This window comes from Coloeus monedula (genome assembly GCF_965178545.1).
Source record: "Coloeus monedula genome assembly, chromosome: 4".
Taxonomy (NCBI): Eukaryota; Metazoa; Chordata; class Aves; order Passeriformes; family Corvidae; genus Coloeus; species Coloeus monedula.
The window spans coordinates 54267008-54287249 of record NC_138784.1 but is presented as its reverse complement, the minus strand read 5'-3'; the positions used below and the strand labels follow the sequence as shown (position 1 = coordinate 54287249).

The 20242-nt window shown below is 36.2% G+C and overlaps 1 protein-coding gene across 3 annotated transcripts in view; it reads left to right on the top strand.

Annotated features, from left to right (window-relative positions):
* Positions 1–20242, top strand: part of CADPS2 (calcium dependent secretion activator 2) — a gene marked incomplete at its 5' end in the record, with an annotated part of 291727 nt that overhangs the window by 234695 nt on the left and 36790 nt on the right. The window contains 5 exons of one of the 3 annotated variants that reach the window (XM_082279934.1): positions 144–300; positions 7505–7646; positions 15476–15631; positions 17795–17942; positions 18945–18959. In XM_082279934.1, coding sequence (XP_082136060.1) covers positions 144–300; positions 7505–7646; positions 15476–15631; positions 17795–17942; positions 18945–18959 — 618 coding nt within the window. Of the gene's footprint in view, positions 1–143; positions 301–7504; positions 7647–7775; positions 7896–15475; positions 15632–17794; positions 17943–18944; positions 18960–20242 lie in introns of all 3 variants that reach the window. The other 2 variants (XM_082279933.1, XM_082279935.1) reach the window with 2 other exon arrangements.

Genomic DNA, 20242 nt, shown 5'->3' with positions numbered 1-20242 from the left:
TTTCATATTTTTCACTTGGCCCATTCTTCCACCTCAAATGCGACAGGACATGACGTGACACACCCAGATGTATTCTGCCATAGATAGAACACATCTCTTTGCTTTGGCTCATGTTCAGTAATTCTATTTTGTCATGTTTTCAGGCATTTGCTTGGTGGCCAGAATTGTTGGCTGAGCATGCAGAGAAGTTTTTGTCTCTGTATTCTGTTGATATGGATTCAGCACTTCAGGCACAGCCACAGGACTCCTGGGACAGCTTCCCACTTTTCCAGCTGCTGAATAATGCCCTCAGAAATGACAGTAAGATCTTAATTTTTTTTTTTTACATACTGCTTGCATAAGATTGTTCAATGCACCCACACCTTAGAAATGTGTTTCTAAATAATATAATGCTCAAAATAAAAGTGACAATGCCTGTTTTTATGATGCATATCCTGGTGCTCCATTTCCTGCAAGCTGAGCAGTTTCTCTCTATCCTTGCACCATTTCAGTCCTTATTCTGGCAATGCATTAACCGTTTGGTATTCACAAATTACTCAGTTTTGAATCAATAATGTAAAAGTAGTGTAAGAGGTATTGATACTCTGCATTTATTCTATACTGCTTAAATAAAGTTGTAGTTTATATTTCCTTCTAAGCCTTCTAAACTACTTTCAGACTAGTTATGTCTATTAATGGTATAGTAGTCTTAGCATGAATGGAACAGAATACACAGAACGAATGTTCTGTTTGGATCCTTTGTTGGGCCAACTGCAACTTCAGAAACTTATTAAAATTGCCATGATAGCAATTCAGAAGGTTGCCCAAAAGGGTGCAGGAATTTTTCAATCTTAATGCAGATCTCAGAAGAGCTAGACTCCTGAAAGGTAGACTGTGCACTACTTCAGGTGGTGCCTGATCATCGAAAATCCAGATTAACAGTGTGAAGCCTATATTCAGATGTGATATTCAGCCTATTTTCCTACTATCATACATTTTCAGTGTAGGAAGTACGTCTCTAGTTGTGATGTTACATGCACTTAAGACAATTCTTTGATTTCTGCAAGCTGTGTAGGTATTTTACAGTAGTCTTACAAGAAGGATTCGTGACATCAGTTTTAACTGTATTTTTGTGTCATTTGTGTTCCTTTGAGCTTTGGTTTCAACCTGAGAGAAGTGTTAGAAACAAAAAAGGGCTGTCCTCACATGCAAGAGATTGCTGATAGGCTACTGATTTTTCTTTCTTTAAAAGATTCAGTGGATAATAATGCTAAATTACTAGAGTAGGCTTACGAAAGACATTTTATGAAAACTTTCATGTTAAAGAAATTATTACAAATATTGTAAAACTTTAACTGAAGGATATGAAACAACTGTTGTATGAAATACCACACCTGTATACCAATTTCAGTAATTCCCTAATGGTAGTAGATATATTAAATGACAGTTTCTGGCAAGTGAAAGCCATCTGGAAAATTACACACTTTTGTTTTTTTCCCCAGAACTACTGGAAAGCCACCATGGAAATTAGTCACCTATTAATCAGGGGACATGCTAGCAAGTGGCAAGTGACCGTTCTACCAAGAACTGATTCCCAGGTGGAACATACCTCAGCGCTTATTCTTTAATTAACAGCCTTTTCACCTTGTAACTGCATTAAAAGCATTAGCAAGAGCTTCCCATGCTTATATAATTAATTTTACAGTCTTCCAAGGTAAAATCAATAATTCTGACTTCACCCTAAGTGAAAATCTTTTCCTGAAAACTATCACCTTCATAAAGATATATTTAGAAAAAAAAATCTAAAAAGGGAAAAACTGGAATGTGGTCTCATGAGGATAAAAAGGCTAGTGTTAATAATTAACAAGGAGAGTGAAGTGGAGTAAATTAGCCATAATAGAGCCCACAGTGACTGGCAAAGTCACCTCTCATTATCAAAAAACTCATTAGGAAATGAAGAGGTGGAAATCCCACTGGGTTATTCTCACTCTCTGGCTATCAGAGATTACTTTTCAGACTTCTTTCAAATGAAGAACTGTTAGGTCACCATGTTGCATATTAGGTTAATCTTCACTGAAATTTGGAGGACTGACACTTGCATGTTATTCTATATCAAGAGCATTAAATGAGCTCTAAATCTTTGGTGCATGAATCAGTTTTCACATAAACCTGACATGAGAGAACTCCTAACAATAAAGAAACAATCTTACACTTACAGCATTAAAGAAAACTTAAATGTAAAACTATTTTTATAACTATGTAGCTAAAGTATAGTATTAGAAAAACTCTGAGATAATGAAAATTGATATTCATGGCTATTCAAAAAATAGTGAATGTGCTATTTTACACAGTGTAAAAAACACTGTGCAAGATTCCAGGTGAATACTTCAAAGTCAATATTCAATTAACAATGAGAAAAAAATGCATTTTCCAGTATTGTGTATGATTTTTCATGAAGAGAGGGGAGGATGGGGAAGTCCTAAATGAAGTGTCTCATTTCTTTCATGAAGGACTCCATTTTGTGTCACCCGAAGAGTCTCCATTTTTTTTCTGACCTTACTCCACAAGGAAGAGTACTTCAGTGATTGCATTCCCGTTTAGTCTAACTGAAGAACTTTAAGAAATGGAGGGAGGGAGGAGGATGATCTTCCCATCTTGTAAAATATTTCTGCTTTTCTCATGAGACCTAACTACAAAAAGTGACTTAAAAAATTACGTTCACTGTGGAGATGAATAATAGATTGAAGATAAATTTGTTGTGATTTTTCAAATTGTAAATATTTGAAAAAAATATTGTAGCTGCTTTTATAATATACATTTTAATGCTCTCCAGAGTTGCTATTGTTCATACTCAATTATCCCTGATTCTGTAAAGCTTTACAGATTGTACAGTGATAGCGTGTATATATATATATGTCTATATATAGAGAGACTTATATGTATTATATATACATATATACATATAATATACATATATATTTATATATATATCTCTCTATGATAGCATTTTTTTTTCCAGAATTAGCTATTCATAGAGGGAAGAAGAACATAGTTGACCCAGGATTGTGTCTCATTTTCTGTAGTGACCATGTTAATTTTTGTCCACAGAGCTTATAAATTGTGTCCTTAAGGGGCCTGCTTTAGAGGGCAGTTTACTTTCTGTAGTTGTTTAATTATCCAGATTAATCTGGTTTTTAGTGCCAAAAGACAGACACATTCCTCTTCATTTAACATGGTGTGAGAGATATCTTTTAATGGCATATGCCTGGTTAGATGAAGTGTCTATATATTTTGCTTATATTAGAGGTTTTCCAACTCTACATTCAGTATTCTGATGCTTTCCTTGCCAAGTTTTCTCTCCAAGTGTCACTTACTGACACTATGTGCTGTGCTATTTCTCAGCACTATTGCATTGCTACTTTGGCACAAACCAGTCAAAACTAGGAGTATTATAAAGTTAAATCGTAATCTTCATTCTCCATCAAGTGTTACTCAGTGGAATGTGCACCTGCTCTAACTCTGCCACAGTCTGCTCTAACGGGCACACAGTCTGATGAAGCTGATTTAGGAAAAACAGCATGTTGAGTGTTAGCCTTTTGAAAGCCATTGCCATAATTATGGTTATTGACTTCAAACAGGAATTCTCTGATACGTTTTTTCCACTATTGCTGTTGGTAGTAGCAGAGTGGCAAACACGACCAAAGACAGAATCGTCATCTTCCTGCTTTGTTACAGACTGTGTACCACTTTTGTACTAGAATTTATGGATAACATTGTACCCTATCCTAAACTAAAGGGTAGAGTTAGAAAACAACTTGGATTTAAGGTAATCAGAGCAAACTTTATACCCACACCAATATCTCACCTCAAGTCTTACACTTCTCATTTGTTGGAGTGGGAATCTTTTCGTAGATCAAGGACTCAGTCCTATTAGGAGCTGCTTTGAAATCATAATCTGCGTTCAGATAAGAGCTACATGTCTCAGTTACTGATACTGAGAGTTAAGTCAAGCTGCATTATTCCTTACCAGAATATCCAATAATCTTTTTTTCCTAATGGGACTTCTACACAAAGGTAAACTGTGCAATAACCTGTTTATGTCACTCTATCTTTTAAAGATTAAATAAATTTTAACCTTGCTGTCACAAAGTAAACCTCTAAAATTCACTTTTAAAATGTGCCTTATGTGTAAAAGTACAAGATAATTTCTGTATAAATTGGGACACTTGCAATTTTCACTGCAATTTAACCAGCTGATTAAGAAATTCTCTGTGGGGGCAGAATGTAATATAAACAGCAAATGAATGGGAATATAAACTTTCTTTTCACGTGTCATTGGTTAAGTTTTAATTGCTACAAATATAATCTGGACCCTCAAGGATATTTCCTTCTTGAACTTCACTCTTTCTTATTTTGGATTTAAAATATGCCAGAAAATTCAAGTGATGTTTTCCAGAGAATCCTATGAAAAGCAGGATAATTACAGACAGTCTGACAGAGTGCTAATTTTGTCAGGGAAAAAGACACTCATGTTAATCTGTATCATTCCTCCTTGCCTTTGATTCTGCAGAAGATCTTGAGCACAGCATAACATGCTCACTCCAGGACAACTCCTAAGATGTGCCTGTTTAAGTAAAAGGAATAGAAGCTTCACAGCTTCTGTTGTACACAGGCACAGTAGATTTGTTTCCTACTGTTAGAGATGAAACCTCATTCCAATACTGGATACCTAGACTTTAGTTTTCATCTCTAATATGTTCTTGTCATATTTTAATATCTTTCAGCTAATTTATTTCCTAATATGGAAAAAAAATAATAGTTTTTTTCTTCAACTTCAATATTTCAAGAATATCTGCTTTGGGGTTCTGTTTCTGTTCCTGTAACGTGTTTTCCTTTAACATTCCCTGTGCATTACCTAAGCATAGCCTAAGCTCTGGCATAGGCTTTCATTTTATTGTTGCTTATGTGAATATGAGATGGCTCATATGAAGAGGGTGTGGGGTGTCTATATTGAAAAGACAATGGAGAATTAAGCTACAAGTCTTTGAAGACAAGTGGTAGTTGAGGGATTTGAAGTACGGCATTTTCCTGAAGGATCTCTTGTTTCCCATCTGCTTTGATGCACAGGTGGTACCTTTTGGCAAGATCAATTTTAATCAGAGGGTAGAGTACCATGAGTCTGATGATGATACTCAGCTATATCACTTATCCCCGTGCTCTGAGTTCTTTCTCTGCCCTGAATTAATCCTTGATGGAGATCTCCAGATGGGTAAATCAGAGCTGCCATGTCCTGAACCCTGGGAAAACAGAATGCTCACAGAGTTGTTGATCCAAGACGGTTCTCTTGTGAGGGTACCCACATACACAGAGGGATTTCTGTGGAGGTGAAATAGCAGTAAGTCTTGGCATAATTTTAGAAAATTTCGCTTCCCTGTAAAGACTGGTGTCATGATGTTAGGAAAATGATTCAGCTTTTTAAGTTGAACACCTTTTTGCCTGTAACTTCTTAAAATTTCATGCTGACTTCAAAATAACAAGAGTCAGCCTCCTGCCCATGAGGCTTCATTACTGTAATTGCCAGAGCAGGGCTTGCAGCAGAGCATTTCTGTGGTGTGCTCAGAAAATACTAAACTACAAGCTTATCCCTTCAAGTAACTGTGATTGCCTGATTAGTTACAGTCCTTCATTGGTTCACTATAAAGCAGCAAGATTGATTTAATTGGCACAGTTGTATTCTTGTTGTTATTTTTCGGCTCAAAGTTGCCTTGAAAACTCAGCCTAATAAGCAAATGGATGCCAGCAACCTTTTGTTTCTCAGAGGCAATGCTCATCAGCTGTTTACTGTGCAACTTTTGTACTAATATCCAAATACTCCTCAGTCCTTTGTTGCTGGTAAAAGGTGCTGTAGTTTTCAGATGTAGAAGATAATAATAAATAGAGAAAAATTGCACTGTTTTGAATTCCTGATATATAAATAATAAGCCAGAACTAACTAGTTAACAATTATTTTGAGGAGCAGTGTAAATAATGGATCATGTTTGTAACGGACTCACAGGTGCTCTCAAGGGTGGATTCTCAAGTGTTTAATAAAGAGATGATCCTACACCTCTGCCTTTTTCTCAGTGGAAACCCTAATAATCTCTGCCTGCTACCTAGCTGCCTGTTTTTATATAAACTTCATATATCTGATATCTGATATCTCTACCACTGTCTCCAAAGTGGTTGAAATTAGCTGAAAGTTTCAAAATTCTTAGCAAGAAAGGCAGTTACACAAAGCAGAGAGAGTTGATCACATAATATTGTTTCCTTAGGTAAAGGTGATTGATACAAAATTTGCAATTACTCTACAAGGGTGTTTTCAAGAAAATAATTTTTGCTTCCAGGTCATTGTATTCAAGAAAAAGAAGTAACATAGTGTCCAGACATACAGCAACAAGGGCACTTCTTGCAATACAAGTAGAAATAGGGCACTGAAGCTTGATGGCATGTTTTCCCCAAAGTCATCCTCTCCCCTAGGTTCAGTTTGGGCTGAACATCATTCAGGAATGGAAGGCAAAACAGTTTTTTGGAAGTTATAGAAACTGTTTTGACATGTTAGACATGGAGTGGCATTGGTAGTAGAACAAAAGGGATTGTAATTTTAAAGGATGTTGTCCAGAGTGAGCCCTGTGACCCAGGCTGTTCTTCTTAGAAAGAGGAGGAAGCCTCCTCAGGATGTAATTTTGGTGCTCATCCAGTCATACAAGAAGCCTGTATGCCAGAATTGGTGGGAGGAGAAACCCACAAAAGAATTTAAAACAACAGAATACGGACGAGACAAAACAAGGGTTGCCAAGGTCATGAACATTTCTCTCTGTGGCTGAGGTTCTATGATTTCCATATGCACATGGGAGTATTCTTATAGGTCCTAGCAACAGTGCTAGATTAATGGGTGAACACAGACACATTGGAAACATGAAACATATATTCCCTTGGTGGGACCAGATATTAGTGTGCTAAGAGTTAGCATTTGCTGAGAGGAGACTTAAGGGAATACAGGGACAAGCAGTGGTGGTGGCAAACTAATTTTCATGTTTTGAGCATGTTCAGTTTGCATGTGTATACAGTTTTTCATGTAGTAAGTCCCATCTGTGAAGTAGGTAATATTCTACTGCTTATGAATGACATTCAAATAGGTTAGGGTTTTTTTGCTTTGGGTATTTTTTGTCCTGTCTTGGTATAGAAGTGATGAAAATAAATTGCTAACGCTTAGATTCAGCAAAGCATATTGTTAATTTTAAGAAGATGCAAAAAGGTTCTGGTTCGGTAAAGAACTTCAGTAAGTACCTAGTTTTCATTACACTGACAGTTTGAAATGTACTGCACTGTCCTGATGGAACACTTCATGTATCTTTTCGGAACTGTATATCCTACACAAGCTGGATTTTTTTCTTATAATGCTTTTGTGTACTAAAATATTTTAAGATATACTTCTTCCTATAACAAAAGGTCTGACATTTTTATTTGTCTTTTTGTTTTTTTAAAGCACTTTTGTGCAATGGAAAGTTTCACAAGCACTTGCAAGAAATTTTTGTTCCCATGGTCGTCCGCTACATTGATCTCATGGAATCATCAATTGCTCAGTCCATTCACAGAGGTCTTGAGCAAGAGTCATGGCAACCTGTCAAGTAAGTCCTTTTTGCAAAATCTGAACAAAGCACCTGCCTATAGCTTTCTGTCTAATAAGGGGTTCTCCCCTGTTGTCCTCTAAATATTCTATTTTTTATTGTATTCCTACATTGTTTATTTCTTCACAGGAGCATCACCAACAGTCTTCCTAATGTAGCTCTTCCAAAAGTTCCAAGTTTGCCTCTTAATCTTCCACAAATACCTAGCTTTACTACACCAACCTGGATGACTTCTTTGTATGACTCCACGTGTGTATTCTTCAATAACTTTCTGACTGTATGTCAGCTCTGCATGGCCTTGCTAGTGTTCTGTGCAGCTGTATTTGGATTGCATGGTGTTTATCATCTCTTAGTTGGAAACTGTTGTTTCTTGGGAGTGAGCCAAGCATGGACTGTTAGTGAGTTGCGCTTTCTAGTGCATTAAAATGTAGCAGTCTTAAACCTGATAATGTAGAAAATCAACTTGGCAAAGGTCTGTCATAGCAGGAATGATGTTTACTACTCTAAACAACCTAATGACTCTTCTGAATTAATAAGCAGTGGGGAACCTTTAGGATAATTGATTTTACATTGTGGTTTTGTAAAATAAGGCAGCCCATTATATTTTTGCATGGGTTTGATTAACTCATTTTGTATTGGTTCTGAAAATCATTGATTGCAAATATTGTCATTAGATTAAGTATCCATGTTACAGGAAAATGGTAACATGTTAATAAGTACAAGAATAGAAGTACATCCATTTCTTTGTCTGCTTGAGAAAAAAAAATATTTATTTCTGATTTTTGCCCAATATTTCAGTGCTCTTTTCTTAAAAAGAAATATAGAGTATATGTACCCTGCTCTGTGGAAAGATTCCCATAGTTACAGGTCAGATTCCTGTGTGAGGACACATTAATATATGTTAGGGAAAGGCTCAAGAAGAACCTTATTTTAGCAAAAGTTATATTGGAAAGCATGAATGAGAAAGATTTCAAAAAACACACATTCAAAACACATAGGTTGATAATATTATTTCAAGACAAGTGTTGTCTTTCCAAGTTTTATGACAGACTCCTAAATAGCATTACGTCTATTTCTGCAAGAGTTCATACAATTGTAGAATACCATGTTAAAAGGGACCTCAAGGATCATCTCATCCAACTCTTCCTGGCAAAAGCGTGGTCTAGGATGGCCCAGCACCCTGTCCAGACAAATTTTTAAAATGTCCAGTGTTGGGAATCCACCATTTCTTCTGGGGGAAATGATTCCAATGGCTGATTGTCCTCATTGTGAAAAATTTCCTATTCTTTCTAATCAGGAACTCCCCAAAAGTAACTCGAACCCATTATCTCTTGTCTTTTCCGTGTGACTCCTTGTAAAAAGGGAGTACTATGATTGTTGTTCTGCTGTTAATTCCCCTAAAAAGTGACAGAATTCCTCTTAATCCTTGGCTTTGGTACCTTTTGTGTTTACTTTAGTAATGCTAGGTTTCTTCTGATGTGCTTCTGTAAGTCATTTCAGCTTTGAACACAAACTAATTGGCTTTCTGCAACTCAAATTCCTTTCTGTTATCCCCAGCTTTTCAAAGGTCACTTTTTTTAAAGAATAGCTTTCAGAGTTAAGATTTGCTAATCTTGGAAGTGCTCTTCTTTCAGTCTGATTTCTAGCAGCCTCATCCAGTAAAAATAACTTGTGTAGAGGAAAATTCATGTATTTTGAATATTGAATTTATAATTAATACAGATTCTGGTTGGAGGATTATAGTAGTAGATCTTTCCAAAATGAAGGGTTTGGTGAAGCAATATATTCCTAGACTGTGTTGTCAAAACACGTACAAGTATAGTGAAATTCAGCCATGGGCTCATCCCCCTTGCACACGTTCTTGTATTTAGTTTCATGGTATGTATGAGACTATGCATAAAATCCTAAACTAAGCAGGGAGGTTTTCCTAGAATTTGGTGAGCAGTGAGGTTGACATGCTGTAAACACTTGCCAGAAGTAGCTGTCATTCTGCTGCTTTTCAAGAGAAGTGGGGATGAGCAGTGTCTTCACTGCAGCTGTGACCTTTGTAAGGCCATCATGCCCTTTCAGCCACCCCTCACAGCATTCAAGAAGAGGTCTGCCGTGGTGCTGGCTCTGGTGGAGGCACCTCTTCATGTTCTTTCCCCAAAACATAGAGCTTTGAGGTTATATTTTATAAAATGTGTATGAATTTACAGTCTCGATTGCAGGTAGCGTTAAGTTAGCTTTGTAACACTCCAGTGTTCAGGCACTATTTTAAGAATCAGCCTTTCTGCATTCTGTGGAAGAGCCAAGTCAATTTTTAGAATAGTCATGTATTTGGGTAAAAAAAAAAAGGCAGAGCCACTTCAAGCCACTTGTTCCTCCTCTCATGCTAAGGAATTTCCTTTTTCCTGCCGGTAACAGTGGCTCAGTTCCTGGCAGAGGAAGTGATTTACTTTCACTATTATGTGAAAGAAAGGAGGAGGGTTTTATTTTCTCCCTCTTCTCCCATCCCATCTTTTTCAGGGAGAACACACTTACTAGTTAAGTTCTTCAACAGGGAGTAGCCCAATACCAGCTAAGCAAAACCTAGAGTTTCCTGGCAGTTTTCCCTTTCAGTGTGATGCACACCCCAGCTTAGATGGCCTGGAGGGGTACAGTGAGTTACTCATATAGTCAGCAGAGGCATCTAAATTCAGGAGCCCAGGTAGACTCCTTCTTTTCACTGACTCCCCCAAGTCTTTCTTTCCCATTTCACTGTGCTCCCTCCTCCTGGCCACAAAACTGATGATTTGGCAAGAAGATGACAAGGTCTATCACAGAGTTCTGTGGGACTTTCCTCTTTCTCTTTGAAAGTGATGATTTTGGCCAATTAATCATTATCAATCTGAATTACACAATGAAGAATCTGGAGTCAAAAAGAATGAGAATGAGCAGTCTGTGAGCCAACTGCGTTAAAGGTTTGCTGAAGTCATGTGTCTCTTTGATCTGTAATACAAAGAGATTTAATATTCTCCAAACTTCACTAAGGTTTGTGTCCATGCTCTCAAGTTCATGTTTAAGAACCTTCATATTCAATAGAGGTGTTATGTACCTACCTAAGAACTTTTGCTGAAGAGAAAGAAGTGAAAATATATTCACAGTTGGGCATCCCTTCTTGTGCTTTATTGATGAAAATAGATTTTTCCCATTTTCACTTTAAATTTGCTACAATTCTCTTGAACATTACTAGGAACAATTGTTTATATTTTTTAATTAATTGTTTCTTTTTTCCTCCATCATATATGTTGAAGCAGTAAATATAAGCTACTTATAACAGCATTTAGAAAGATCATTGCCTTTTTTCCAGTTCTTTTTGGGCATTGGAAAGTGAGATATGAAAAGGGAAAATTGTTATGAGGAATAGTCTGTTTTTCTTGATTGGTCCCTGGAGAAGACAACTCAGAGGACACATTGGCTAGACATGCAGAGCACTGTGAATTACTCTTCCATTTGGCTGAAAATAATCTTAACGAGCAAAAATGTTTGAATATTCTGTAATAGCTTTCAATCAGCCACAAATAGTTTTTCCTTACTTATTCATTAATTCAAATATACTATCTTAAATTGCTCTTCGTATTTTAAATATCATTTTAAGTTAGATTTGTGGGTGATTTTAATTGTTTATGGTTTAATTTATAGATTGTTCTTTTCAGTGCAGACATGACATAGTGTCACTGACCAGAGATATTGTAGATACAGACCTGAGGTTGTCTGTTGCTATCTGGTGCCAGTCTAAAACATCAACTTCAGGAAGACTTGAGGCTGGGGAAACCTGGAATAAGATATATTTTTACAGCAGAATAGTCCTGTCTTGTCTTCCACCCAGAAGAGGCAACATCAAAGGAAATGTGTCATTTATGTTGTTCCTGCTATGGCTCAGCTATAATGAGTGATGAGAGAGACAAGGCTGGAATAGTCACAGTGCTCCAGTAGTGATATAAAGGGAGCTGGTGTGAATGTTTCTGAGCTCTCTGTGTGTTTGTGAGTGCTGAATGAGTCAGGAGGCCATGTTTCATCTGTGTTCTGAGGGGTTGTGTCTGCAGTGCCACATACATTCCTGTCATAGAGCTTACCTCCAGTAAAGTGGTTGGAGACCATGGCCTGCATTTTTAAGGATGGATATTTAAAAGTATAGCCATAAAACTGATGGCATAGTGAAATCTGACTGGTATGCTTTCAATGGAATAAGGAGTTTTGAATATAGCTTGGTCCTATTGAGCATTCTGGAAGACGAATGTGTATTGTGGGGCAAATTTCTTTCCTTCCAAACATTTCCAAGTGTTTCTTTCCTTCTTACTATGCAGTAAGAACAAAGACTCAAGGAACTTGGTTTTTGTTGCTTGATCCTTAGGTTGCCTCACTCCTGAGCTAAGAGAAGTCATGGGGTAGCTCTTTTCCCAATATCTTTGAGGGAATTTACACTAACTGATACTTGAAAAAGTTCTGTTCCATCCTTCCCCCTCATCTGCTGGCGAAAAGTAGAGATGGGGCTGAGTGCAACTGATGCTGGAATTATTGAAAATCCTGTTCTGTTGAAGAAATTCTCAATTAACCTTCTGAGCCCTGAACATATATATCTTGAAGCAGCATAAAGAATGTAAAGCTGGAGTTCACAAGCTGGGGGCTCACAAGGGATGTAGAGCTTGTGCTGTGTTTTGTAAGTGGTCCTCACAAAACGCTAGTGGTTAGTATCTCAGTAGTAACTTTAAAAAAATAATAATTGCAGTAATTTGTAAAATGACCATCACTGCCCTTGGTAAATTATAGAAGAAATGAAGCCAGCTGCTTTTGAATCTTTTGGTTGATTGATAATATTCTTAGATATTTAATGTTTATATTTTCATATCCCAAGCCACCCTATGGAGTTTCATATGTAGGCAAGAAATTATTTATTCTGCATCTATTCAGGAATGATGTGTGGGTATATCTTACAACCAGTGTACTTTATTAGTGGACTGTTTGAATAATTGCTACTTCTTAGGTGCCTGGCAAGCCCAGTGAGAAGCTGCCTCTTTCAGCTGTCAATGTATAAGAAGTGAATTAAGGCTGCATGCCTAGGAGGCTGCATGCAACTCCTAAATTTGATATGCTGCAGGTTCTTGGAGAAACATTGTCTTGGATTTTTTTTGCTGTGTTCAGTGTGATGCAAGGCATAAAGCCATAAAATAATTTAAAAGTGACCTCTGGAAATACCTGGGCCACTCTCCCAGTCAAAGTGCGACCAAATGCAAAGTTAAATTCCCATTAGAAAAAATGGGAATTTAACAGGATGTGCATAATATTTGCCTCTTTTAATCACTGGTAACCTTCTCTTACTGCCATAACCCGATTAATAAGAATGGACAACTAGACAGCATCTGAAAGGTTAAATTTTGGCCAGCAAAGAAGTAGAGTTTGTGCTTAATTTTAAAACTATGGAAACTATTACAGTTTTTAAACAAAGAGTGTCACTTCAGTTTCCTGGTAGAGCAGTTTATTCCCTTCTTTAGACTGAAGTAGCTTTACCATACACATGAAAATAAAAACTTTTCAATAGCCAAGAATGTGTCATGTCCCTTCACAAAAAAAAAAAAATGGTTCTGAAGTTATGGATATAGATTCAGGCTTGATTTGAATGTAGGAATTACTCTTGTGCCAGGAGGAGGTAAAATCTGAGTTTAGCTCTTCTTTTGCAGCATTTAGCAAATAAATTAGACATTTGTGTTTGAATGTGTGAACCGGAAACAAACAATTTCTGTTGTAGCACTTTATTTTCTTTCCTTGTCTTATTAATATAATATGTTAATCAAATTCAAGTGTCATTGGACAATGCTGAATAAAAGATTTAAGAATGAAAGCTCAAAATTATATTAAAAGAGAACAAATTAATTAGTGTTTCTCACTGAATTAATTCTTCCATGAACCTGTGCCTGTTATAACATTTATTATAATTGCAAAACTTTATTTGGTAGTCTAATTAAACAAAATTAAGTGGCTACTACAATTTAGTAGTAAACAAAGTAGTAAATGTGTATAAGAATGCATTTATGTTATTATGAATACATTAGTCTTCCTGAATCCTAAAGAATTTCCTTTGGAATTCCATCAGATGAAAAAGAGACAACTATGGGAGAATAAAAAAAGGTTAAATTGTATAATCTGATAATGGAAATGGTTAGTTTTGTTTTTTGAGAAAGTTTGGTTTCTTTTCTAGAAAATATGTGTTTCTATCAACAGTTATATAAATAACTGAGATTGTCCCATTTCTTACCCATATGATTTGTCTCATTCTTTTACCCCAATCATCTCAAAAATCAATTTAGTCACTTTTGAATCAGATAAGGTCTATAACAAAGCATCTACAGCTTCACACACTGCCAGTGTACACAGCAGATGCAATGATATCTTCAATATTTGCTTGTCACATAACTTAAAAACCAGTCTAACAGGATTATAAATTTTCCAGAAGTTTTGGTTGTTTTTCTTTCTACTCCTTAATTAAAATTAGTGATGTATGAAAGTGGCTCTGGTAGCATTAAGGCAGTGGAGCAAGGGGCACGTGGGTGTGTCTGGAAGGTGGTGGGTGCAGGTATGAGACTGAAGCAGTGCTCCTGCTGCATCCCTGCTGCCGCTTCAGAGCCCTGGACATGAGCTGTGCTTTAATTCACCTCACTGCCCACTGCCTCAGCTAACCCAGCGTGAGCCAGTGGTGGTGCTGCTGTTTGAGGGGTGCATTAGCTGGTCAGATATTAGAGGTCCTTTCTGGTTGCTTCCTTTGGTTTTGAATCTGACCCTGCTCTGTCCTGAGCACATAGAGTGCTCACTGATTCCTTCCATGAGAGCTGGGGTTCACGTAACACTTTGATAATTGTGTTCTTTTGTCATGAGGCAGAAGAAACAAAATGATAGTAGTGATGTATTTAAACTGTTTGGATCTGAATTGGGACTGTCAGGCTGATTTTTGGTTGGTTGTGTCACTCACATCCTGAAATTCAGTGTTGCGTAGTATGCATTGACCTTAAACAGTAATTCAGGCATTGAAGTACAACACGTTGTGTATGTAATTAATGTAATAAATAATAAATGTAATGAATCTGCATTGACAGTGGAAGTGTTAATGAACTTACTGCCAAGTTTAGCTTTAAGTTGTATTTTATCACAAACAAATGTATTTAAATTTAGCAATCAATTGAAGAATCACTTTGAAACATTATGGATGATCTGAGATGGCAGAGAGCCATATTAATCCCCTGGTTTTGTTTGTACACAAGTTTCTTTAAGGAGTTTCTCTTCTCCTTTTTTTTCCACCCAGATCTGATGCTATCCCCTCAGTTAGAATTCATGAGCATTTATCAAGGGACTATTTGTCTGGTTGTCTCTTTTACAATATTACTACTAGCATCCTCATTTATTTGGTAGACTTATCTACCAGAGTTATGAAGGCAAGAAAATACATGCACAAAGTCTTCAGTATGTTGAAAAGATCCTTACTATTCCTGTACCCTGTATTTTTCCTATCTTGATCTGAAACTTGAGCTACTTCATTTTCCATGCTCCCTAACATCCCATCTACCTCTCTAGCCTGCCATATTTCTCAGTTAATAAACGAGAAATACTTTCCTTTTTTCACCCTAAGGGGAATTATTTTAAGTTTCCCATTACCATTTTCCATTTTTGAAATAAGAGCAACTGTGCTAAAAGAAACAGGGAGGTGAAGGATGTGTGATAAGGAAATCTTATTACCTTAATTATGTGGCAACTGGGTCAGACATCCACACATTTATCTTCTGTTTCTGGGGGGCTTTTTTTTTTGTTGTTTCTTATAGCAATGGATCAGCTACATCAGAAGATCTTTTCTGGAAACTGGATGCTCTGCAGATGTTTGTTTTTGATCTTCACTGGCCAGAACCAGAATTTGCCCACCATTTAGAGCAGAGACTTAAACTCATGGCCACTGACATGATAGAAGCCTGCGTTAAAAGGTATAGTGGAAATGACCACTTAAAAATTGGGAGAGATTTGAAAATTAACACAGGAGGGGTCATGCTGGCTTGCAAAGGTTTATCTATACCAGAGTCCTGTCACAGGAATCAGGGCAACTCTAAAAGAGATCATGACTTGTGTTTCTTTCCCAGCATCTGGCAATCAGCAATTTGGCAACATCTAGGAAATAGCAAGGAGAATTTCTGTATCTGTTGTGAATAGACCCTTGGAAGTGAATAAACCAAGTTGGGGTTTTTTTCTATTCCATATTTGTGGCAAATATTAACAAAACTCAGAATTCTGCTAGAAGAAATCTTTTTGCACATTTCCCTCCCCCCTTACTACGTTATTCTTCATGTTCAGTTAATAATATTATTTTATTTGTCAATTTTAGAGCACTGTCCCTAAGAAATATATTGCAAACTGTAAAGTGTACAGTATTTCTGCATTTATACAACAAACAGAAGGTGGCTGGCTGAAAATCATCCAACTGAAACTAAGTTTTATAGTGCTAAGCTTCTGGAAATTACAGAACATATAGTGCTGTTTCTTCTTGAGCTGTATCTTAGCATTGTTGGTATATTCTTTTAAATTTAATACAGGTGATCTGAAAAGATCTCTGCTATAGCTTTCAGTAAATATCACTGAGTTTAGAAGAAGTATCTGTATGTCTAGAAAATTTACGGAGACCTACAATTAGGTGCTTCAGAAAGCTTAATCTGGATGCATAAAAACACAGATTTTTAAAAAAATAATAGAATAGGGGAAAATAAATTTTGTAATTTCATTGTGTTAATCATAAAATTTACAATACTGATAAGTAAGTCTAAAGAAACAGAGAACCTTTATAGATGGCACAGTGTTGCATTACTTTTTCTAAACACAGTAGGAAAAAGGACAGTCTCAGGCTTACAGCATGAGCCTGTTGCTAGAGCTGCAGAAATCATTATTTAAAAACCAGAAACATTTAAAAGAACATTTCTATTTGATTATGAAAGGGGAATGATACAGGGAATGGAATAAAAGATAAAGTTCTAACAAAGAAAGGTAGGAAACATAAACATTAAAGCGATCCATCTGTTCTAAAGAATTTGGCGTAGAAGCTCAGTCAGTTATGGTTATCTAAGAAATCTTAGAAAAATGGTGAAATGTTAAAGGGCTGGAAGATTATTAGTATAATCTTAGTCTAAAAAAACCATAGACGGAGTAGCAAAGACATTCAGTGTTAATAATACGTGGATTATATTGATTTTGAGCCTAAAAAAAATCTTTACAGTCTTATCAACAGGACTATAAAATATTTTAATATTTTAGACAATACATAACATACCAATTTTAATACACTAATGATGTTTTAGTGTGGTCAAAGATACTGTATGTCAGGTAATAAAGGGTAATAAAGATTAGAGTAGCAATTCAGAAAAAAATGATGGAATTCTTCTATTACAGCTCCTCTTGTGATATTTAAATGATCTTAAGAATTTTTAAAATGGAAAATAGGATTCTTCTGTTCCCATCTTCTAAAAATACTGTTGAATTTCTGGTACCCACATTTAAGAATAATGATGGAAATAAAATATTTTTATGGTTAGGTATGCTGAATTATAGTTTATTTCAGTGACATTGCTCGTTATTTACACTGATGTGAGAAGAAAATAGGGTGTTTATGTTATGTATCTCCTGATATGTCTTAATTTTCAATATACATATTAATATTTTCTTAATAGTAAACTCATTTTCTTTATTAAAATTCTATTTCCATTAAAGCCAGAAGATGACTTTTTCATTATATTTCTTAGAAGTAAGCATTTTATACAATAAACTGCATTTTAGCATAAAAAATCTGGAAAATGAGGGGTATTTTCATTGCTTTAAATTGTTCTCAGTCATCACACAAGGAAACATAATGTTATCTAGAAAGCAAGAAGATAATACTTTTATTGTTCAACTGATTTCACTGAAGAGGACAGAACCTTGAAACCGTCAATGCAATTGTTTATTGAAAGGTTGATCTTCTGGATTTACAGAATTTTAATTCTAAAATGTTCTCGTGCATAGGTACATTGTTAAGCCAACATGTTCAGTAAGATTCATACACGTTTACAGTGGTTGTTCAGAATTATCAGAGATACTCATATTACAAATTGTGTCTTAATAAACAGAACAAGAATTGCATTTGAAGTGAAGCTGCAAAAGATAAACAAATCAACAGACTTGCGTATCCCTTCTTCTCTGTGTACAATGTTTAACGTCTTAGTTGACGCCAAAAAGCAGACAGCTAAACTCTGCATACTGGATGCGGGGCAAGAGGTAAGTGGGATTTAGTATGTTTAATTCCTGTGTTTGGTTGATCTGAAACATCTCACACTGCAGACTGTCCTTGGATTTATTTCAGACTAAACTGAGATGTGTCACATAGCTCTGTTTGGACAGAAGTGTGCATCAGCTCATCCCTAGAAGTGTCATGCAAGACACAACCCCTCATCTTCCACCAGAGAACACACAGAGTGCTTCTGTAATTTGTTTGCTTTGACCTGTGAGTCTGTTGAACATTCAGAGGATTTCTTGACTCACAACCCCTCCAGGAATTTCTCTCGGGTTGCAACAGAAAAAGAGCCCACTTCAGGACTCTTTTGTAATAGTAAAATACAGCCAAAATATTGTGCTTTGCAGACAGGTTTTAAATGAGTACGGTTTGGTTTTAAATGGGTTATAGACACAGCATTCATGCCTAGGAATATGCTGAAAATAGAGGAAAGAAAGAATCAGGTAATTTAATGGGGTTTTTTTATTTGGTCTCCAAGGACAGGGACCATTTTGGCAGTAGTCTGCTGCCAGATACTCCACAGTGGAGCACTGATGTGCTTTTGAAGGATATGTAAACTTCACTGACTTCTGTTGTCACTCTCAGAAGGAATAATCTGTGAAATTAAAAGGGTATGCTATGTAGATTGGTGAGACCACCAGCAAAAAATTAAAACTGTTCTTTCTGTGCTGATGCAATAGCATGTAATTTGGTTTGTAATTTGTTTGATTTGGTTTTGGAGAGATGGTAAAAACATTTTTCAGAATTTGGCAATAGAAAATGTATGTCTGCTTTAGGCACCTTCACAATTACATTTTTTGGGCATATTTTTCTCAGTTGATTTTTGCATTTCTATACTGTGTTCTTCATTTCATTGACTGATGTTTTCAAGTTAGCATGTTCGATGTAATTGTCTCTTTTTTTCTAATTCAATGAGACATTCATCATTTTCCTGTTATACCCTGTCATCTTTATTTTTCCTTTTGATTTCCCGTGACATGAACCAGTTTGCTAGTCAATGGGTAAGTGTCTTTTCATTGTTTTTTAATTTATATCTTTTTTGTTTAATATTAATAGCCACTTTTTATTTTAAATGGTAATATTGCTTTTCATGTTAATTTGCTAGCCAGGCCCTCAAAATTCGTTTACAGTCTGACCGTGCAACAAACTGATCATCAGCTTCTTAGTTCTTTCCTTGTTCACCCTCCAAGATGATTCCAGATGAAGTCTTCACTTTTCTGCTTTTCATACCCAGTGTCCTGTCTTACCAGGTCCCAAAGTTTTGAATTCTTTCACCTCTCAGTGAGGCTCATCAGAAGTGAACCACAGCTAGCAACTCTTTGTCTGAGCTGATGCTGCCATTTCACCTTTCATGTGTGTGCAGGCAGTAACCTGCAAACACACACTTGCACATGCTGCTTTGGGGACAGGCAATATTAGTACCTCTAGTGACCTGCAGACAGATGGCATAACCCCCTTCTCCAGGATATGCCATTCTTCTTGCCTGCTCTGGATTATCCCCCTGCACTGTCTGCCTGTCCACTAGGAGCCAAAGTTCAGCCACGTTCTTAAAGCCTGGAGTCAAATCATCTTCCACGAAGATCTGAAGTTTTGTTTTGCTGAGGGTTACTGTTTTAGTGGAAGTTAGCACTGGAGAGGAGTGGGTTAGAATATTTATGATCTCATAGTTTTCAAAATAAATCATGAAAAAAAATCAGATTAGTGTAATTTAAAAATTATTTCTAAAGAAATGTCATGATTTTGGAACCTTGTGGTTTTTGAAAAGCTTGGTTCAGTTCTTTTTATTCCTTGTTCAGAAGTGAAGTTACTGTTTATACTTCAGTTCTACAAAATTGTATTTGCTTTGTTGTGAGAAAAAAAAGAGAAAAAAATAGAAGAAAAAAACCAAAAAATATAGGAACTGATCTTACATACATAAATCCATTAATTTAATGTACTGGGACAACTGTTTTTCATAGATCATAGGAGTATGTATAGTTTTGTCATTCATCAGTGGGAGAATAATTGTTTATAGTTTCCAGAGAGTAAGAAACCATTGCCTTGTGAAGACTTGTAAGCAACAGATATCACACACTCTTTGGGGTGATTAGACTCCTTAGCAGATCAAGACAATATTATATTGGTCAAGACATTAATGTGGTTGGAATATAATATATATGAAAATGTAGAAAGTTCTTTGCTGTATTTCTAATATGCTCTTTTACTGTTCCAGTGTGATCACAGTTGTTTGCCTGAGTTGCATATTTACATTTTCCAAGTGTTTTTAAACTTTAAAAGAAATAAA